Here is a 17,650-nt window from a genome sequence, read left to right as displayed (position 1 = left end):
TCTTTTAAAGCCACTAATGCCTTCATGGGGGCCCCACCCTCATGACCTCTGAAATTACCAGGTTTCTGGATACAGAGTATCCATTCTGGAGGCCACAGAAGCCAACTGCATGTGGAAGGTGCTATAATTTGAATCTCGCTTATCCTCTCTAAAAGGCATGTTGAAATTTAATCCCTATTATGAGATGTTAAGAGGTGGGACCAGATGGGACCTTCAAGAGGTGATTAGGGTTTTGCCCTCATGAATGGATTAACCCATTGATGCAGTAATGGATGAATGGATTAATGGGTTATCTTGAGAGTATGTCTGCTATTAAGTCAGTTTGGGTAGTGGTCTCTTGTACGCTATCTAATTACCTCCCCAAATAGCTTTGGAGAATAAGTCTCAAATGCATGAAATTTGGGGAGACACCTTCAAACCGTAGCATCCTGACATAAAGGTGATGCATGTCCTGCTTGGGATGCAGCAAGCAGGTAGTTAGGCTGATGTCATCTTGTTCAGCATTTCTCATAAAATCAACATACTTATTAAAATTAATACATGTAAAATGAAATGTTACATTCCTACCTAAATCACCAGAATGACTTCTCATAAATAGAAAACAACCCATAAAAGTTAATGTAATGAACACAAATGTTCCTCATTTTAAAAAAGATAAAAATTATAACATAAATATGAACACCAGCATTCTGGTCTAGACTGGTGTAAGTACATTTCACTCTCTCCCACTGAATACAGCTAGAAATCTGACAGAATGCATGAACAGCTATGTGAGGACTTAAAAATGAAATATTAGGCAGATTGAGAAATAAAAGCAGAATTTGAAGTACCACCAACCTGGAAGTGACTCTATAATTTTTCCTAACCTCACATTGCCCAGACTGAACTCAGGATGCCTGAAACATGGAAGGGACATCAAGACTCACAGAGGCTTCCAAGAGAAACCCTCTGGTTGTGGCTCAAGGAAGGAGAAAGGGGTCCTCTTATTATTCAGAGAGAGTAGGGAAAAATCCATTTAAAAATTTGTTTCTGTGTTCCCTCACTCCCTAGCCACAAGCAGTCTCATGGGAGCATTGCACGGACCCTGTAAGAGCCTCAAACTCAGAGTGAAGCAAAACCTTCCCTTCTGAGTAGAGAACCTACTGTCCCAAAGAGGGTAGGGTGAACTCACTGTTTCTATTTCCCCCTATCCTCCTAGACTCAGGGAAGTGCACGCAGAACAGGGTAAGTAAAGCCCTACTTTTCTTGCTAAAAGACCAAAAGGAGAAGCCTCCGGAAACTGGAAAATACCATAGAGACTGCAGAGAGGGAGGAACTTGGAAAAGCAACCCTATGAAGTTGTTTATTAACTCCTAGCTTATCCTTAAGCTGCATGAACATGAATCTGACCCTAAACAGCACACCATAGGCTTTGATACCTGAAGTACAAAATAAACCGCTGTCCTGGTCTCACACTGGTCATTAGGTAGCACACATATTTCAATACCAATTTTCAACGGCATTGAAAATAACATTAAAACCATAAATAACCCCACAGAAGCCTGGTCAGAACTTTGAGCCTTATATTAACTAGACCAATTGCCTGCTAAATATTCTCCACAAGATTTAAATAAATACCCAAATTCCATAATCTAGTATTCAATATGTACAGAACATCATTCAAAACTGACATGTAAAAAAATTAGGAAAATCTTTGCTTATACAGGAAAATATAATGAACAGATACCAAACCAAGAAGAAGCAAATGAATTATTTGGGCTGGGGTTGTGGCTCAGTAGTAGAGCTCTTGTCTAGCATGTGTAAGGCACTGGGTTCAATCCTCAGCACCATGTAAATAAATAAAATAAAGGTATTGTGTCCATCTACAACTAAAAAAAAACATATTTTTAAAAATGTTGGGATTATTTGACAGAGATTTTAAAGTAGCTATTGTAAAAATCCTCCATCAAGTAAGGGGAAATGCTCTTGAAACAAATGGAAAGTTAGACAGTCTCAGCAAAGAAATAAGATATAAGGAAGAAACAAATGAACATTTTAGAACTGAAAGACACACTAACCAAAAATTTGAAACTCACATAGCACAGTGGCCCACGCTTGTAATCCCAGCGACTAGGAGACTGAGGCAGGTGGATCACAGGTTCAAAGCCAGCCTTAGCAACTTAGTGAGGCTCTAAACAACTCAGAGAAATCCTGTCTCAAAATAAAAGATTAAAAGGTTTCAGGATGTGGCTCAGTGGTCAAGCACCCCTGGATTCAATCCTTGGTACCAAAACAAATTAAAACCGTTTAGGCTCCAGAGCACAATGAAATTGACTGGGAGAAGGAGCAGGGATATCGATAATAGTTTAATAGAAATGATCCACTCTGAACAACAGAGAGACCATGAAAGAAAAGTTAATGGAGTTTCAGGCACCTGTGGGACAATAGCAAAAGATGGAACGTGTGTGTCACCAAAGTCCAAGAAGGGCAGGAGAAAGAGTGCCATAAAGAAAAAGGATTTGACGAAATGATAGCTGAAAATTTCCCAAAGACATGAACCCACATATTCAAGAACCCCAAAACAAGATGAATCCCAACCAGAATACAACACAAATTCATGACCAGGTACACCATAATCAAGCTGAAAACCAAAGGGGTAAAAAAATGTAAAGCAGGCAGTAAAAAATGATGTTTTACTTAAAAGGGAAGCATGAATCAAATGACTGTGGACTTCTCGTTATAAACCTTAGCAACCAGAAGTGGAACAACATTTTTAACTTCTAGCTAGCAACCTATAATTCTATAAAAATTACCTACTAAAATATCCTTCAGGATACATGCTCAGATGAAGCAAAACTAAGAGAATTTGTTGCCAACAGAACTGCTCGGAAAGCATTGCTGAAGAAGTTCTGACAGAAAGGAAATGAAACTCGAAGTCCACTTGCACACCAGGAATGAAGGAAGAGCAACAGAAATGGATAAATACCTGTGTAAATGGGAGAGTAGTCATCCCTGAATTCTTAAGATATGTCTGACAGTTGGAAACAAGATGACATTGTCAGGTGATGTTTTCAATAGATGTGGTTGTAACATAAAAGAGACCTACATATAAATAAGGGATGGTAAAACTTCCTACAGAGTGTTAAGTTTTCTATATTTCACTTGAAGTTGTGAAATATTTATTCTAGAATGTTTTTGTTTGTTTGGTACTGGAGACTTTATTTGTTTGTTTGGTACTGGAACACTTTACCACTGAGCTACATTTGCAAACCCTCCCCCACCTTTTTTTTTTTTTTTTAATTTTTAGACAGGGTCTCGCTGAATTGCTTAGGGCTTCACTAAGTTGCCAGGGCTGGCGTTGAGCCTGCAATCCTCAGCCTCCCAAGCTGTTGGAATTACAGGTGTGTGCCATAACACCTGGAAAAATATTTATTCTAAATAGACTGCAAAGCATTAAAGTATGTACATTGTAATGCCTAGTGCTACCATGAAAAAAAATACCAAAAAGATATAATTTTAAAACTGAATATAAAATGGAATAAAAAATCAAATAATTCAAAAGAAGGTAGAAGGAAGGAAACAGAATGAAAATAAGGTGAGAGAGAAAATAAAGAGGCAGCAAAAAGAAATAAAAAAGGAATCATTACTCTGATTTGAAAACTGCTCTAAAGAATAAGTCAACTAATAAAGAAAACTAGTAGCCTACATCCAAATACATCAACAGATATATTAATTGTAAATAGTATAAATATACTTATTAAAAGACAAAAGCGTCAGGAGAGGTTTATTGCTTGATTGATATTTTTATTTTTTATTAGAGATTTATAGTTGTACATAATAGTTGGGTTCATCACAATAAATAGGATAGTTTTTTTTAGAATGATTCATTTTTTTGTTGCCTAAAAAAAAAATTTCAAATAAATTGCATAGGTAATTTAAAAGAAACAGAATGGAAGAAGATATTAAAACATTCAAAATCATCATTATTGTGATCATCATCCTCATCCTAGGATGACTATTTTAACAATAGGCAAAGTAGACTTCAAGGCAAAGAATATTTCCAAAGATAAATATGAATAATTAATAGCAATCAAAGAGACATTTATGAAGAGGACATAATAATCCTAAATGTGCACATACCTAACAACAGAGCTTCAAAATAAATGAAGCAAAACAGACAGAATTAAATCAAAGTAGACAAATTCACAAATATAAAGACTTTAACACACCTCTCTCATTCTTAGAATTAATAGAAATCAGCTCTAAAGAATAAATCTACTAATAAATAAAACTAATAACCCCCATACAAATACATCAACAGATATATTAATTGTAAATAGTATAAATATACTTATTAAAAGACAAAAAAGCATCAGGATAGGTTTATTGGTTGATTGATATTTTTAGATAGAGAAGAACTGAACAGCAACAGCAACCAACTGGATCCAATTGACATTTACAGAACAGTCACCCCAAAAGAACAGCAGAGCACACATTCTTTTTAAGTGCATGTGAAATATTCACCAAAATAAAATCATATCTGGGAACATAAAATTCACTTTAACAATTATAAAAGCATCAAACGCATACAAATATTTTCTGACAAAAATGCACTTTGATTAAAAATCAAATATAGAGCAATAACAGAAAAATCTGCACACATTTACTTATAAGGATTCCTAAGTTTATAGGTAAGAAAGAGAGAAATTTGAAAATATTTTTAAATGAAAATGAAAATGCAGCATTTCAAAATTTGTAGGAAATATCTAAAAAAGTACCTAAAAAGATTAAATTCTTACATTAGAAAGGAAGAAAGTTCCCTAATCAGTAATTGAAATTGTTACTTTAAGAAACTAGAAAAAAAAAAAAAAACAAGACAGACCCAAAGCAAGGCAAATAAAGGAAACAATGAAGATCAGTATAGAAATTAATGACCCTTGGGCTGGGGTTGTGGCTCAGCGGTAGAGCACTTGCCTCACACGTGCAAAACCCTGGGTTCGATCCTCAGCACTACACAAATAAATAAATAAATAAATAAATGAAATAAAGATAGTGTGTCCAACTACAATAAATAAAAAAGAAAGAAAAAAAAAGAAATTAATGACCCTGAAATCAGGTCCTCTGCCTTCAGAATTGCTGACCCATCTGGTCAGTATTTGCCTCCCAAAAGATACACTGGGCAAGGCAGAGGGAGAACCCTCTCCCACCTACGGCCAATCCCTATTTTTCAGGGCCTCCCTGCAACTTTTTCTCCCACAAGCCTAGGAAGCATTTTTCTAATCTGGGGGCTATAAAGGAATTTTGTCTTTTTTCTTTTTAGTTGTACATGTTTAAGGTATATAACATGATGTGTTGGTAGACATAAATATAAGTGTATTGATTATTATCGTCAAACAAATTTATATATCCATCCTCTCACATAGTTCATTGTTGTTGTTTTAATGGTTAAGAGCACCTAAAATCTCCTGTCTTAGTCAATTTCCAGTATACAAAACAATCCTGTTAACTTTCCTGGAAGATCTTTGCCTTTATCCATAATGGTTTTCCCACACTTATAAAACTTGAAATCCCAAAAGAAGAGTTCAGTTTTTCTCTGTTCTTTGCAGCTACTTCCTCCCCAGTGCTCTTGGACAGGCTGGCTGTGTGAGAGGGGAAAAGGGAATGTTGGTGGGAAGCTGTCTCTATTTTCTTTATGCTATTAGTATTTTATTTTATTCATTGTCTCTATTTTAAGTGATGTTCCTCCTCCTCATTGCCCTTCAATATCCACAATTTTCCAGGGACATATCGAATGCTGGCATGTACCCCTTTCTCAATTTCCTGTCATTCCTCCTGTTGACACATTTCCTGAGTATTGCCACATTATGCTATGTTGTAAATACAGATGCTATAACCTGAATATCAGCAGAGCAAAGAAAATGCCTTCATGCCCTTGTAGGAAACATTTATGAATCTACACTAGGGATTTGCCTGGCCTGTATAGGCAGGCTCTTAAGCTGTGTAAAGATTGTTGCTGGTGTAGGACTCTTAGCACTACAGATGTTCTTCTACTCACTTTCCCCCCCACTTCTCTATCTAGAGGTTCATTTTGTATTTCTTAGCTTCCAAAACATTTTAAAATCTTTCTATCACATATAGGCATATTGTATATGACTAACTGAAATGAAGAGCAGTTTTTTTCTTCCAAGAGGCAAAGCCTGTGTGGGATGATGGGGATGCTGGAATTGGTATTGGGGTAGAAGTCTAGATATGAGCAGAGCGGAGGTCTCCTTACTTCAGGGAGACGAGTAGAGTGATCCCAGGTGGTGAAGCAATAGTCAAAGTACGTCACCAACAAAGGAGATTTGTCACCAGTGGGGAGTCTCCCCTTGCCCACAGCCTGAGAAAAACCCTTTGACTAAAAGAGCAACATACCCTGGTGCCCAGGAACAGAGGGTGATCAATCTGCAGGCCCCAGAGAACAACTGCACATGGAATGTGCTATGATTTGTATATAACTGGTTTGTCCTGTCTGAAACTCATGTTGAAGTTTTATGAGATATTAAGAGGTGAGACCTTTAAAAAGGGAGTGAGTCTCTGACCTCATGAATGGATTAGTCCATTTGTGCAATAATGAATGAATGGATTCATGGGCTAGTGGGTTATCTTGAGAGTGGGTTTTCTGTGAAAGTCAGTTGGGCTAGAACTCTCACATGCTCCCTTTCACCATGTGATGCCCTGCACCATCTTGGGACTCTGCCAGCAATAAGGGCATCGTTACCAGAGACAACCCCTTGGTCTTGTTCCAGAATCATGAGCCAAAATCAACCTCTTTTCTTTTTAACTTGCCCAGTCTGTGATGTTGTATTATTAGCCACAGAAAACAAAGACAGAAGGCAGTGCTTGCTCTATTGGACCATGGAGGCTTTGTTGTTCTGCCCTAGTTGGAGCCAAATGGCTTCTTTCAGTAAGGACCCTGGGTGGGAGTGAGAAGTGCTGACCTGAATCACCAAAAACAGAGATTCACATTAAACACTACAAGTTAGTAAGGAAATGGTATCCAGAGACACTTACACTGACATATCCCTGTCCACTCTCCATGGGTTACACATCTGTGTTCATAAGGGATTTTTAAAGCTCATTTTATTAGGCTGGGTAAGTCACAAAAGTCCAAGTTGTTATAATAATAATTTATTATTATTTAAATTTACAAATGTGCTTATAGACTCTTTTGTGTTTGATTTGTTTTTTTAATTAATGAAGGGGAAATATTGAAAGGACATTTCTCCATGTTAGTCTCCAAACAAGGCCCGGGATTTACTTTAATCGTATAACTTCCATCATCTGTTCAGGGGGAGGAAGGGATGCTGCACTCTTTGGTCAGGTTTACTTACACCCATCCTGCTTCTCTAGCTCCCCTACCCGGGGTCCCAGCCAATGAGGAGAAATGGTTCCTGGAAGTGAGGAAGCATCAGGAATTTGAAAATAACATCCCTTCAATATGGTTTGAGGAAACAATTAGGTGGTATATCTCAACTTCTATAAAAGAGATGGAATCTTTTGACCCGGTGCCTCTCCGTCTAGAAGTGTCTTGGGAAATAATTGAGAATGTGGTCCAGGGAAGAAGAGGATGTTTTCACTCTGTGGAAAGCTCTATTTTCAGTTGCCAATCTTCTGTGGGTCTTTGGTGCTGTTCACTTGTACTAGACAGGTCCCTTCAAGTCAGGCCCTGAGCTTCCAGAAACTGCTTCTGGAGGTGGGGAAACAGCAGGATCTGTCAGCTGGTAACCGAGGGCCATTTGGAGCCCAAAATAACTCAGCTCTGTGCTCCACTCCCCACCAAGTCTGTCAGGGGGCCTCCTAGAGGCAAAGCCAGGTGCATTCCCAGTCTTGGCAAGCACGGTTGCGAGCTCAGGAGTACATCCCAGTACCCTCATAGCATCCCTTCAGACACCAAGGAACAGGGAGGAGCCTTTCAGAGGACCCAAACTGCAATAAGATGTGCCTCAGCTTTAGGCTTTGCCAGAAGGGAAAGAGGAGGACCCCAGAGTTTTTTGGGCTCTGCACTGCTCAGAGCAGCTGTGTATGAACTGGCATGATCCAGGTCCAAGTGTGGGGAGTCGGGCTGGTCAAAGGTTCTGATGCAAAGTGTGAGGAGGGCTGAGCTGTGGGCTGGAGCTTCTCCTTCATGAGAATCCCAACAGGGCATGCTTAGGGAGCTCCGCAATCCCTGGAGACTGGGCCACTTTGGGGTTTCCTAGTATTCAAGTGGCCCTCCCCAGCTCCCAGCCCCTTATCCCAGCTCCCCTGTTGAATCTCCAGGCCATATCCGTTCTCTACTTAACCTTGACCAATTCTTCTTCACAGAACCATGTCCAGGAGTTGGACCTAGAGTTGGGAGCCCAGGCATCCAGGGACGTCCATCACCTACCAGTGACCTTGTCCACCCACATTACCTCTCAGGGGCCAGGTATGTTCCTCTGTGAAGTGAGCAATCATTCCCATATAGTTGTTTAAGTACTGAGTGATAGAAAACAGAAGACACATATGCATGATACAGAGTTTTTCTTTGAATTAAAACTCCTGGAGGTCAGAACCTGAATGGGGAAGTAAAGCAGGTGCTTCACCCAGGACCCTTGGAAATAGGCCTTAGTTCAGTTCCCTACCCCCTAATACAAAGAGGATGGTCCTTGTTCCTGAAAGAGCAGCAGAAGCTGTCCCAAGCAAAGATGCCAATGTGACTCCCTCAATGATGCCCTGAGCCATCAGATACATACCCAGGGGCACTACTGCCTTGGCCACTGTGATAAAGTAAGGAATTCAGGCCTCTTCTGAGAGCTTCTGGGGTCCCTGCAGAGAAAAATTATAACTGAATGGAGACTGAAACAGGAGCTCTGAGGAGGCCAAGCTGCTTGGATCTTTCTCATGGCAGGGGAAGGAAGAGGCCATAAGTTCCCGGTGCTTCCGGACATTTGTAAAGCTATGAGGCCAGCATCACACTCTACTACTGAGCTAAGCTCCCAGCCCTATTACAAAAATTTTACAAAGATATAATGGGGAAAAGGAAAGCAAATTATTGGGCAAGAATGTCTAAAATTCTACACATACTATGGCAAAAGCAGAATAGCTCTGATTTGGAGATGTGGGCTGTCCTATTTCTTTTTTGGTTACTATACCAGAATACCTGAGAATGGATAATTTATTAAAAATAAATTAGAGTTTTATTTTGGCTCATGGTTCTGGAAGCTGGGTAGTCTAAAATCGTGATTCTTACGCAGACCTCATGCCGTTTCAATTCCTGGTAGCAAGCCAAGGGGCAAATGGGTTTGTGTGGAAGAGGAGAAACCACATTCTATAAGGATTCACTCTCCAGGTAACCAATCCAATCCCATGAGAAAGGCATTAATACCTTTTAACTATCTAATCAGCCTAAATGCCCCACCTATCAGCATAGCCACTATGGCAATCAAGTTGCAGAGAGGATCAACAATATTCAGTCCAGAACATGAGACTACTATTACCTTCAAGGCCAGCTCAGCAGGGATAATTCCCAGTAGCTATTGATGCCTGGTTGCAGAAAGTCCAGCTAGCAGGCTAGATGAGCAGGATAGTGGGTTGTGTGGGTCACAGCCAGCATGGAAATTCTGGTGGACCAGGGGGGCAGAGGCAGCAAGTCTTTTGGGCACAGAGCCTCAGATAGCAGGTGGAACAGTTACCACCTGTATTGTAGTTCCAGCCCCTGGCAGGCAGTGAGTTCCCAAGGGGAGAGCTGACCTTGGGGGCCCAGCCTTCTCTATGGCAGGTGGTGTGATGTTTGCTTTGTCATTTGATCTCACTGGCTCTTCTCCCTGTTCCGAGCAGGTGAGGACACTTGTTAGAACTCAGGGGAGTGTCTTCCTGGCATGACGGTAGTCCTCACAGGGCCCTCCTCCTGCAGTATCCTTTGCCTCTGTCCCTTCCACCTGCTTAGCCCAGTGCCTACTCAGGAAAGTTTGCCTGGAGAATATGCCCTCTCTAGTCCCCAAGAAGTAATGAGAACAACATTGCCTTGACCAGCCACCTGCAGGATGGGGATTATAAATTGGCCACCTGGGAGCTAGAGATGTCATTTCTAAATGTACTTTTGAAATGCCTCACAGCATGGCCTCCAAGGTGGCTTTTTTAAAAAGCAGAATTATAGTGAGCCCTCTGTATCTGCAAATTCTGCATCCCTGGATCCCACCAACTACAGACAGAAAATATTTAGAAAAATATTGTGTCTGTTCAAAATACAAACGTTTTTCTTATTTTTCCCTAAATAATACAGTAAAATGACTGTTTACATAACACTTACATTGCATTATATATTATTAAAGGTGGCTATAATATATATCATATATATTAGAGATGGTTTAAAGTACACAAGAGGATAGGTGTAAGTGTTATATGCAAATACTACATCTCTTCTTTTTTCCAATATTGAAAATGGAACCATGGATGCTCTACCACTGAACTATATCCCCAGCCCTTTTTATTTTTTATTTTGAGATGGGGTCTTGCTAGGTTTCCAGGCTGGCCTCAACCTCACCAACCTCCAACCTCAGCCTCCTGAGTAACTTGAGTTATAGGTGTGCATCACTGCCCAGCCAATACTACATTTTTTTTTAAATAAAAGGAACTTGAGCATCTATGGATTCTAGTATCCACAGGGATCTTGGAACCACTTCCCATGGATATCAAGGGAAAACTGTACCGGCCACTCTGAAAGTCAGAATAGAAACATGAGAGTTGAGTCCTGGTGTCCCTTAAACCTGGAAGGTATAGGCATGTGATCAGCCCCTTGGGAGTCCAGCAAAGCCTGTGTTTTTTCATCACCACATCCCAGGCCACTCTCTAAAAGCCTCACACTGAGGAGAAGTGACAGAGCCTTTAGCACTTTCTTGCCCTGTGTTTTTGTATGGTTGGATGAAGATGAAAGGTTCATTCCTAGTACATACATCTCTGTCAAAAGCAGGGAAATGAAAAACCCAGCTCTCCTCTAGGCTGTGCCTTCATATCAGTCCCCAGCCCCATCAAACTCTTGTCCCTGTAGACCTCTTCCAGCCTCCCAGGCAGGAGTTAGGCTTAGGTCATCCTGTCCCAGAAACTTTGCCAGTGCCAGAGTCCAAGAGCAGAGTGGGCTCTGTGCCTGTCAGCACGACCTAGAGAAGGAAGCATCCCAGTTGGGCATTGGTGGAGGTCAGGATGCCCCCCATTTCAGGGAAAATTGTGGGGGTCCTTTCCCTTCCGTCCACCTGCTTCTCTGTGACCAAATCCCAGGCAACCCATGCTAGGTGTCCCCTTAACTGTTGCAGGAGCCTGAGGACCTCTGGCTGTGGACCTGATGCAGGATGAGGAGACCTACATGTACCTAGGCAATGGAAATAGATGTAGGCAGGGAAACTGAGGCAGAAGTACATGCCTAGACCAAAGGCAGGAAGGGGAAATCTGACACAGAAGCCATTCCAGCCCCCTCCCACACCTGGCCTGCCACAGGTTTGGCTCTTATGTCAGGTCTCCACCAGCTGGATCTTCCAGGAAGGCATCTTATTGGCCCAGACTTGGCTGGTGCCCACCTCTTGGCCAGGGGAGGATGGTGCCTCCACTGACTATCTCAGCAAGACAGTTGCTTTTTCATCAGAGAATGATATTATTTCCCAAAGCAAAAATCTAAAGGTCTAGCCAGAGAGAGAGAAAAAAACTGGATGCTAAGAAGGCAAATCCAACAGACAGAAGCTCTAGGAGGGGCGAATTTGGGTCCAATCTCAGGTCTAGGAAGGAAAAGAACTAGACCTTCGGAGGGGCTGCAGGAAGCTCAAGAATGACATGTGGTACTTGGTTCTGCAGTACTTATACTAAGGTTGAAATGATACAGAGATTAGCATGGCCCCTACACAAGGATGACAGGCAGATTAATGAAGCATTCCATGTAAAAAAAAAAATATGTGTGGGATAACCTTGGCACAGGGCCCTGGGGAACCAAACACCATGCTTGGGGAACTGGCCTGTCCCAGGATGGCTGTTGTAACCAAAAGGCCAGCTAATATGTACTCCTCTGTTCATGTCCAGGGCACATTCAGGAGTTTGACTGTGTCCTCTGAGCTCTGTGGCTTGGGGCCAGAAGCATCAATGGCTATGTGAGTGATTGGCAAGAACAAGGAGTGGACCTCAGAAACACCTGTCTATTCTCAAATCGCATCTCTGCCAGGTATACTTGGCATGTGAGCTGGCCACCTGCCTTTCACTCTCTAAGCCTCAGTTTCCTTACAGGTGAGGAGGGGGGCGGCTAGAGGATGATTTGGAGGTCAGGCAGAGAGGAATGGCCCTGTGAACTCTCCTGGGCCAGGTCCCCAAACATTAGCCCAGCTCCTCCCTCCCACTGGCCCCACTGCTTGAATGCCTGGCATGTTCGCCAGCCCTTCATCTCCATCTGCACTAATTTGTCTTCAACAACTCTTATCTGTATCATTGGAGTCACTTAAACATGACACATCTTTACTAAGCACGCTATGTTCTGGGCGCAGGGTCAGGCCTCTGGGGTGTAGCAGTGAGCAAGCCAGTCTCCTTTTAGAGAGCATAGCAAGATTAAAGCCAGTGTGGGGTCTTGGGGGATGGGGAGTTGGGATCCTGGGGAGTCACAAGGGGGCAGCCTGGACAAGACCATCGATGTGTGTTTGAGCTTGTCAAGGAATTCACCCTGGTCACAGGGGACCCTCGCCAGGGGTGGTCAAAAAGTAGACTTCGCAGCTCAGACCTTGGCTCAGCCACTTCAGTTTTGTGCCAGAGCAAGGCATTACCTCTCAGTAAATGTCCCCTTGGTATCCTTGTCACAGGGTGGGCATGTACCTCCAACCCTACTCAACACTCACACAGCCCCAAAATATGTTCAGGTCTTCCAGGGGTCTTTCATCCTGGAGGCTGTATCTGAGCACCGAGCTTTACATTCAGCTTGAATGAATGACACTAAAATAATAACAGGGCAAGCAGAGGGCATGTCAACGATGCATTTGTCAGTGCCCCATTACAGTCTTTGCCCGCATGAACATTATCATTTGTATCCTGTGCAATTTTCTCTCCTGCTGTTTTAATCTCATTATGCCATAACCATTTTCTTTGTTATTACTGGACGTTCATAACCATAATTTCCACAGCGAAAGAAAATCCACCGATGGGTGTGTGATTGTCTCCTTGTCTGTTCTTGTTCATCATCTTACAGCATTCTAGAATGAGTTCGCTGTTTATAATTAATACAAAGCAAATAATTTTTTCCAGAGCTTTTTTTCCTCTAGGTTAATCTCATGGAATAAATTGCCAAGAATTTGATGAGGGTGAAAAGAACATAAAGATCTTGGCATATCAATCTTGATACAATTTAAAGAGAGTGTGACACTGTACACCTCACCTCCAGTAATGTTTTCAGGGGCTACTCCAACATGCCTGCCAGCATTGGTTATTTTATTGTCTTATTTATTTCATGGATATTGCTATAGTTTGGATCTTAAGTATCCCCCAAAGGTCCACATATTAAAGATTTTTGTCCCCAGCATCGTGCTATTGGGAAGGAATAAAAATTTTTTTGATTATTATTATTTTTTTTCTTGCCAGGTATGGTGGCTCACACTTGTAATCCCAGCATCTCAGGAGGCTGAGGCAGGAGGATCATGAGTTCAAAACCAGCCTCTGCAAATTGGCGAGGCCCTAAACAACTTAGCAAGACTCTGTCTCAAAACAAAAAGGGCTGGGATGTGATTCAGTGGTTAAGCACTCTTGGGTTCAATCCGATGTAACCCCTCCCCCCCCAAAAAAGACTAAATACTATCCCATTTGTATAGATAGACTACATTTTATTTATCCATCAGTGGACACTTCAACTGCTTTATCATTGACTTCGGATTTTTTTAAGTGCTGTTGATCAAACCCAGAGCTTTGAGCATGGTAAGCGAGTATTCTACTACTGAGCCATATCCCCAGGCTTCATCACTGGCTTTTAAAATTACTCTCAGATGCCTGGTGTAGTGGTGCACATCTGTAATTTCAGCTACTTGGGAGGATGAAGCAGGAGGATCACAAGTTCAAGGTTGGCCTGGAAAACTTAGCAAGACCCTGTCTGAAAATTTAAAAAATAAAAATAAAAAGGGATGGGGAAGAGCATCCTAGACTTAGTCCCTAATATCAAAAAAATTAAAAAATTACTCCTGGATATTCAAACAATGGAATATTATGAGGCAGAAAAAAAATCTCCTGTCCTGCTATGGAAAGATCTCCCAAATGCATTGTTAATGGAAAGAGACCAACACAGGACAGTGTGGATTCTGTGCTATTTTTTTTGTATAATAAAGAGGGGGACTATATATATTTATATTTCCTTGTCCTTGTCCAAAACTAATGAAAGCAAGTACAAGAGGGGTTGGGCTGAGACATCCACCTCCACAGGCCTCTTTGGCTGTGTTTTTGCACAGGGGAACATGATGCACCCCACCATTCTGCATTCTCCCTGATCTCCAGTGGTGGCAGCTCTTATCTCATTTTCTCTTGAATAGTCTCCTGAGATCATCCAACCACAACCAGAGAGTTGCCACTCCTGAAAGAGCATGTGCCCCAGTGGGACAGTCTCTATACATAATTTTGCCTGTATATTGTCAGCTTTCCTTCACCAGCCCCATGAGGCTGTGCTTTGACCCCCAGTGCCTAGAACGGTGCCAGGAGTCCCTCCATGCATGTATGCAATACCCCTGACAAGCAGAAGAAACCCAGGCCTGGGACCAGCTGGAGACACAATGGGTATTTGGAGGTCAGAGGGCTCCCAGCAGCCCGTCCCCTCTTTAGACATCCCTGTGGGTCATGATGGTTTTGCAACTCTCAACCCCAGTCCCCAGGCTGATCTAGCTGCTCCAAAGCACAGCTGAGCCTGAGAACCATCCTTACCAACCCAACCCCATCCATTGTGCCCAGTGCCCTGCATAGAGCGCCCAGTTCCAGGCCAGCCCCCAAGGTATTTTGAGAGCTTCCAGGGTCACTTCTTGAAGGACTCTTACTCAGAAGAGCCCCTCTATGGCTCCTTCCACCATCTGCCCTGCTCTGCAGAGAAGTTCCCAGTTCACTTCTAGCCCCAGTACTGGCTGATCTATCTTTGAGAAAATTGGACTGGGATCTGGGGAAGGCTCGATGCTGCACTGGAAAGAAGTGTCAGGCAACTGGTGGGATGGAACAGAACTTGACAGCTGATGAGTTTTCTGTCCTGTGGAATTACTCAGGCACTGAGCTCTGAACGTGAGGCAGAGCCAGAGCACCCTGCAGAGCTGGCCACCACTCCCCGCTGAGCATCTGCAGCTCCCTATGTGCCCACATATGCATCAGCCACCCCACTGGGAAAGACAGGAGGTGATTTTGTGAAATGTTAGTTTCATCAGCTGAAAACTGAATGCTTACAGCTTAGCTGGGGAATGTGAAAATAAAGCTGTGATTGTCACCAGGGTCAGGACTGTGCAGAATGCCATCACACAGATGCCAAGCCCTCCCCATGCTGTAGCCCAGTCCCAGTTCCTCTCATAACCACAGGCCCATGGAACAGTCCTCTGAGGGGTTCCCTTTGTTCCCCTATATCATCTCTGACTTCCCATGTCCTTCTGTCTCTTCCTTTTGGGCAGAGTCACTCAGGGGCTAAAAGAGACAGAAATTAATTAGGGTCTGCTTTGGGGGCAGAAGAGACAGGGCAAGCAGGGGACACTGTGAGTCCTGTGGTGAGCTCACAGGACTCTGTGATTGAGAATGTAGGGGTGACCCCAACATCTAGGGTGGGGACTGGTGGAACTGTCACAGGCTTGCTCAAGACATGTCACCAACATGAAGGCCTCTTCCCTTTCAAGGAAGACCAGCCTACAGGAATGTGTGGAAGAAACACAGACTTCCTGAACATGGAATATAGGGAAGCCAGGTCACAGAGATACGCTCTGGTCTTTGTCTAAAGGAGGTTTGGACAAAGATGACAGCATAACAGCCACAGCTGACCTATCTCCAGGTCAGGTCCAGAAAAGCAGTGCCTCGGACTTCCGACAAGGCTAACAGGGAGAGTCCACTGATGCCAATCAGAGGCCAGGAATCACCCTGGGACAGGGGGACACTGAGGGAAGCAGAGAAGACCCAACTAAGAAGGGGGCATTTCAACCACGTCTAGGGGGATGGAAGAGAGAAGATGATAGGAAAGCCACCCTTCAGGGGGGACCATGTGTATGTTGGCTCAGAGTTGGAGAAAGCCTTGTAATAGAGTATGTGGCTGGTGCCAGCAGCATGTAATGGTAGGGTGGTAGGAAGTGATGCTGGACAGGTAAGCTGGTCTAAATCACAAAAATGCTGGGATGCCAGGCTACAGAGGGCAGTGGTTTTGAATGTACCTGAGAGAACCCCAACTTAAATAGGTATACATATGGAAAAGTCCACAGAGCAACTTCAGGCATAATAGAATCTCCAATGCTGTTTCCCACTTTCCTAGTCCTTAATAGTGACACCAGCTCAGGGGCCCCAGAGGAAAGAGAGCTTCCAAGTGCCAAAGAAGTTCTGGGGTTGTGCCTGAGCCCCCAAATTTTGATCAGGCTTTGAACCAATCTTTGCAGCCAGCAGCAGGAGAAAATATGCTGATGATACAAGACTTGTTAAAAGCAACCTTCAGGGAGAGAAACTGGAAATAGAAGTGTTTGGCTCCTGGGGGAGAGTTGAAGGGTTTAACAAGGAGAACAGATGCTGTACTATGAGGTAGGAGGGCCCTGGCAGCCTGCCCAGGAAGCGATCACTGGATTTAAGAGATCACACAGAGGTGAATATGGAAGGCAGAGTCCTTCCAGCCTGGAACCCAGGTGCACCCCAAATTTCTCCTTGCCATTGCAGGCAGGCATGCCCCGGACCCTGAGCACCTCCGACATGGTCACCCCAGGCAGACTCAGCCCACCCCCTACAGAGCCCACCGATGGCGAGCAGGCTGGGCAGCCCTTCCTGGATGGAGCACCATCCTCAGCCTCTTTGGACACCCTGATTCAGCACCTGGTACCCACAGCTGACTACTACCCAGAGGTGGGTGAGCCACCCAGGGGGAGGAAGGGGAGAAGGGAAGGAAGAAGGGAGGCTCTCTCCTTCACTTAGGAGTGCAGCAGGCAGCAGGGCTGGGAGTGACCTTGGGCCTGGCAAGGTGGAACAGGCTGGAAATATGTCCTCCCTCCATGCCCTCTTGTGCTTGTGCCATCTTTCTTGCAGAAAGCTTATATCTTCACCTTCCTACTGAGCTCTCGCCTCTTCATTGAGCCTCGGGAGCTCCTGGCCAGGGTCTGCCACCTCTGTATTGAGCAGCAGCAGCTGGACAAACCGGTACTGGACAAGGTGAGGGGCTGGAAGACCAGGGAGCCTCTGAAATCAACCTCTCGGGGAGGCAGTGATTGTCCCTATTCTCCTGACAAGAAGCCTATTGGGCTTTCTCACTTGTCTGAAGTCCAGGCCCTAAAAGGACAGGAGCCAAGGCCTTTTGTGCTATGCAGTTTTCCAGGGCTCTGTGGAAACCCTTGAGCTCACATTGAACCCAGTCTTGGGTTTCCAAAACCCAGTGAATAGTATTCCTGCTCTCTGTGAACTGGGATGGTCTTATGGCCTCCACTAGACTTCCTTCACCCAGTACGCTCGATTCCATGTC

At 43.5% G+C, this 17,650-nt stretch overlaps 1 protein-coding gene and 1 non-coding gene across 8 annotated transcripts in view; both read left to right on the top strand.

Moving 5' to 3' along the window:
* Nucleotides 1-17,650, top strand: part of Rasgef1c (RasGEF domain family member 1C) — a 78,989-nt gene that overhangs the window by 31,634 nt on the left and 29,705 nt on the right. For 2 of the 7 annotated variants that reach the window (XR_005727956.2, XM_005339338.4), the window contains exons 2-4: nucleotides 8,326-8,428; nucleotides 16,858-17,040; nucleotides 17,221-17,343. Coding sequence is in view for 6 of the 7 variants with exons in the window: in XM_005339338.4 (XP_005339395.1) it covers nucleotides 16,864-17,040; nucleotides 17,221-17,343 (300 nt within the window). In the remaining variant the exon portion in view is untranslated. Of the gene's footprint in view, nucleotides 1-2,968; nucleotides 3,042-8,325; nucleotides 8,429-9,236; nucleotides 9,332-12,045; nucleotides 12,247-16,857; nucleotides 17,041-17,220; nucleotides 17,344-17,650 lie in introns of those variants that run through there. The other 5 variants (XM_021735986.2, XM_021735987.2, XM_040272406.2 and 2 more) reach the window with 5 other exon arrangements.
* On the top strand, nucleotides 11,808-11,911 carry LOC120885924 (U6 spliceosomal RNA). Its single transcript, XR_005728723.2, has one exon. It is a non-coding gene; the product is annotated as a U6 spliceosomal RNA (small nuclear RNA).

The sequence above is a fragment of the Ictidomys tridecemlineatus genome, chromosome 1 (genome assembly GCF_052094955.1).
Source record: "Ictidomys tridecemlineatus isolate mIctTri1 chromosome 1, mIctTri1.hap1, whole genome shotgun sequence".
In the NCBI taxonomy this organism is placed as follows: Eukaryota; Metazoa; Chordata; class Mammalia; order Rodentia; family Sciuridae; genus Ictidomys; species Ictidomys tridecemlineatus.
This window is presented reverse-complemented; position numbering and strand designations above follow the sequence as displayed.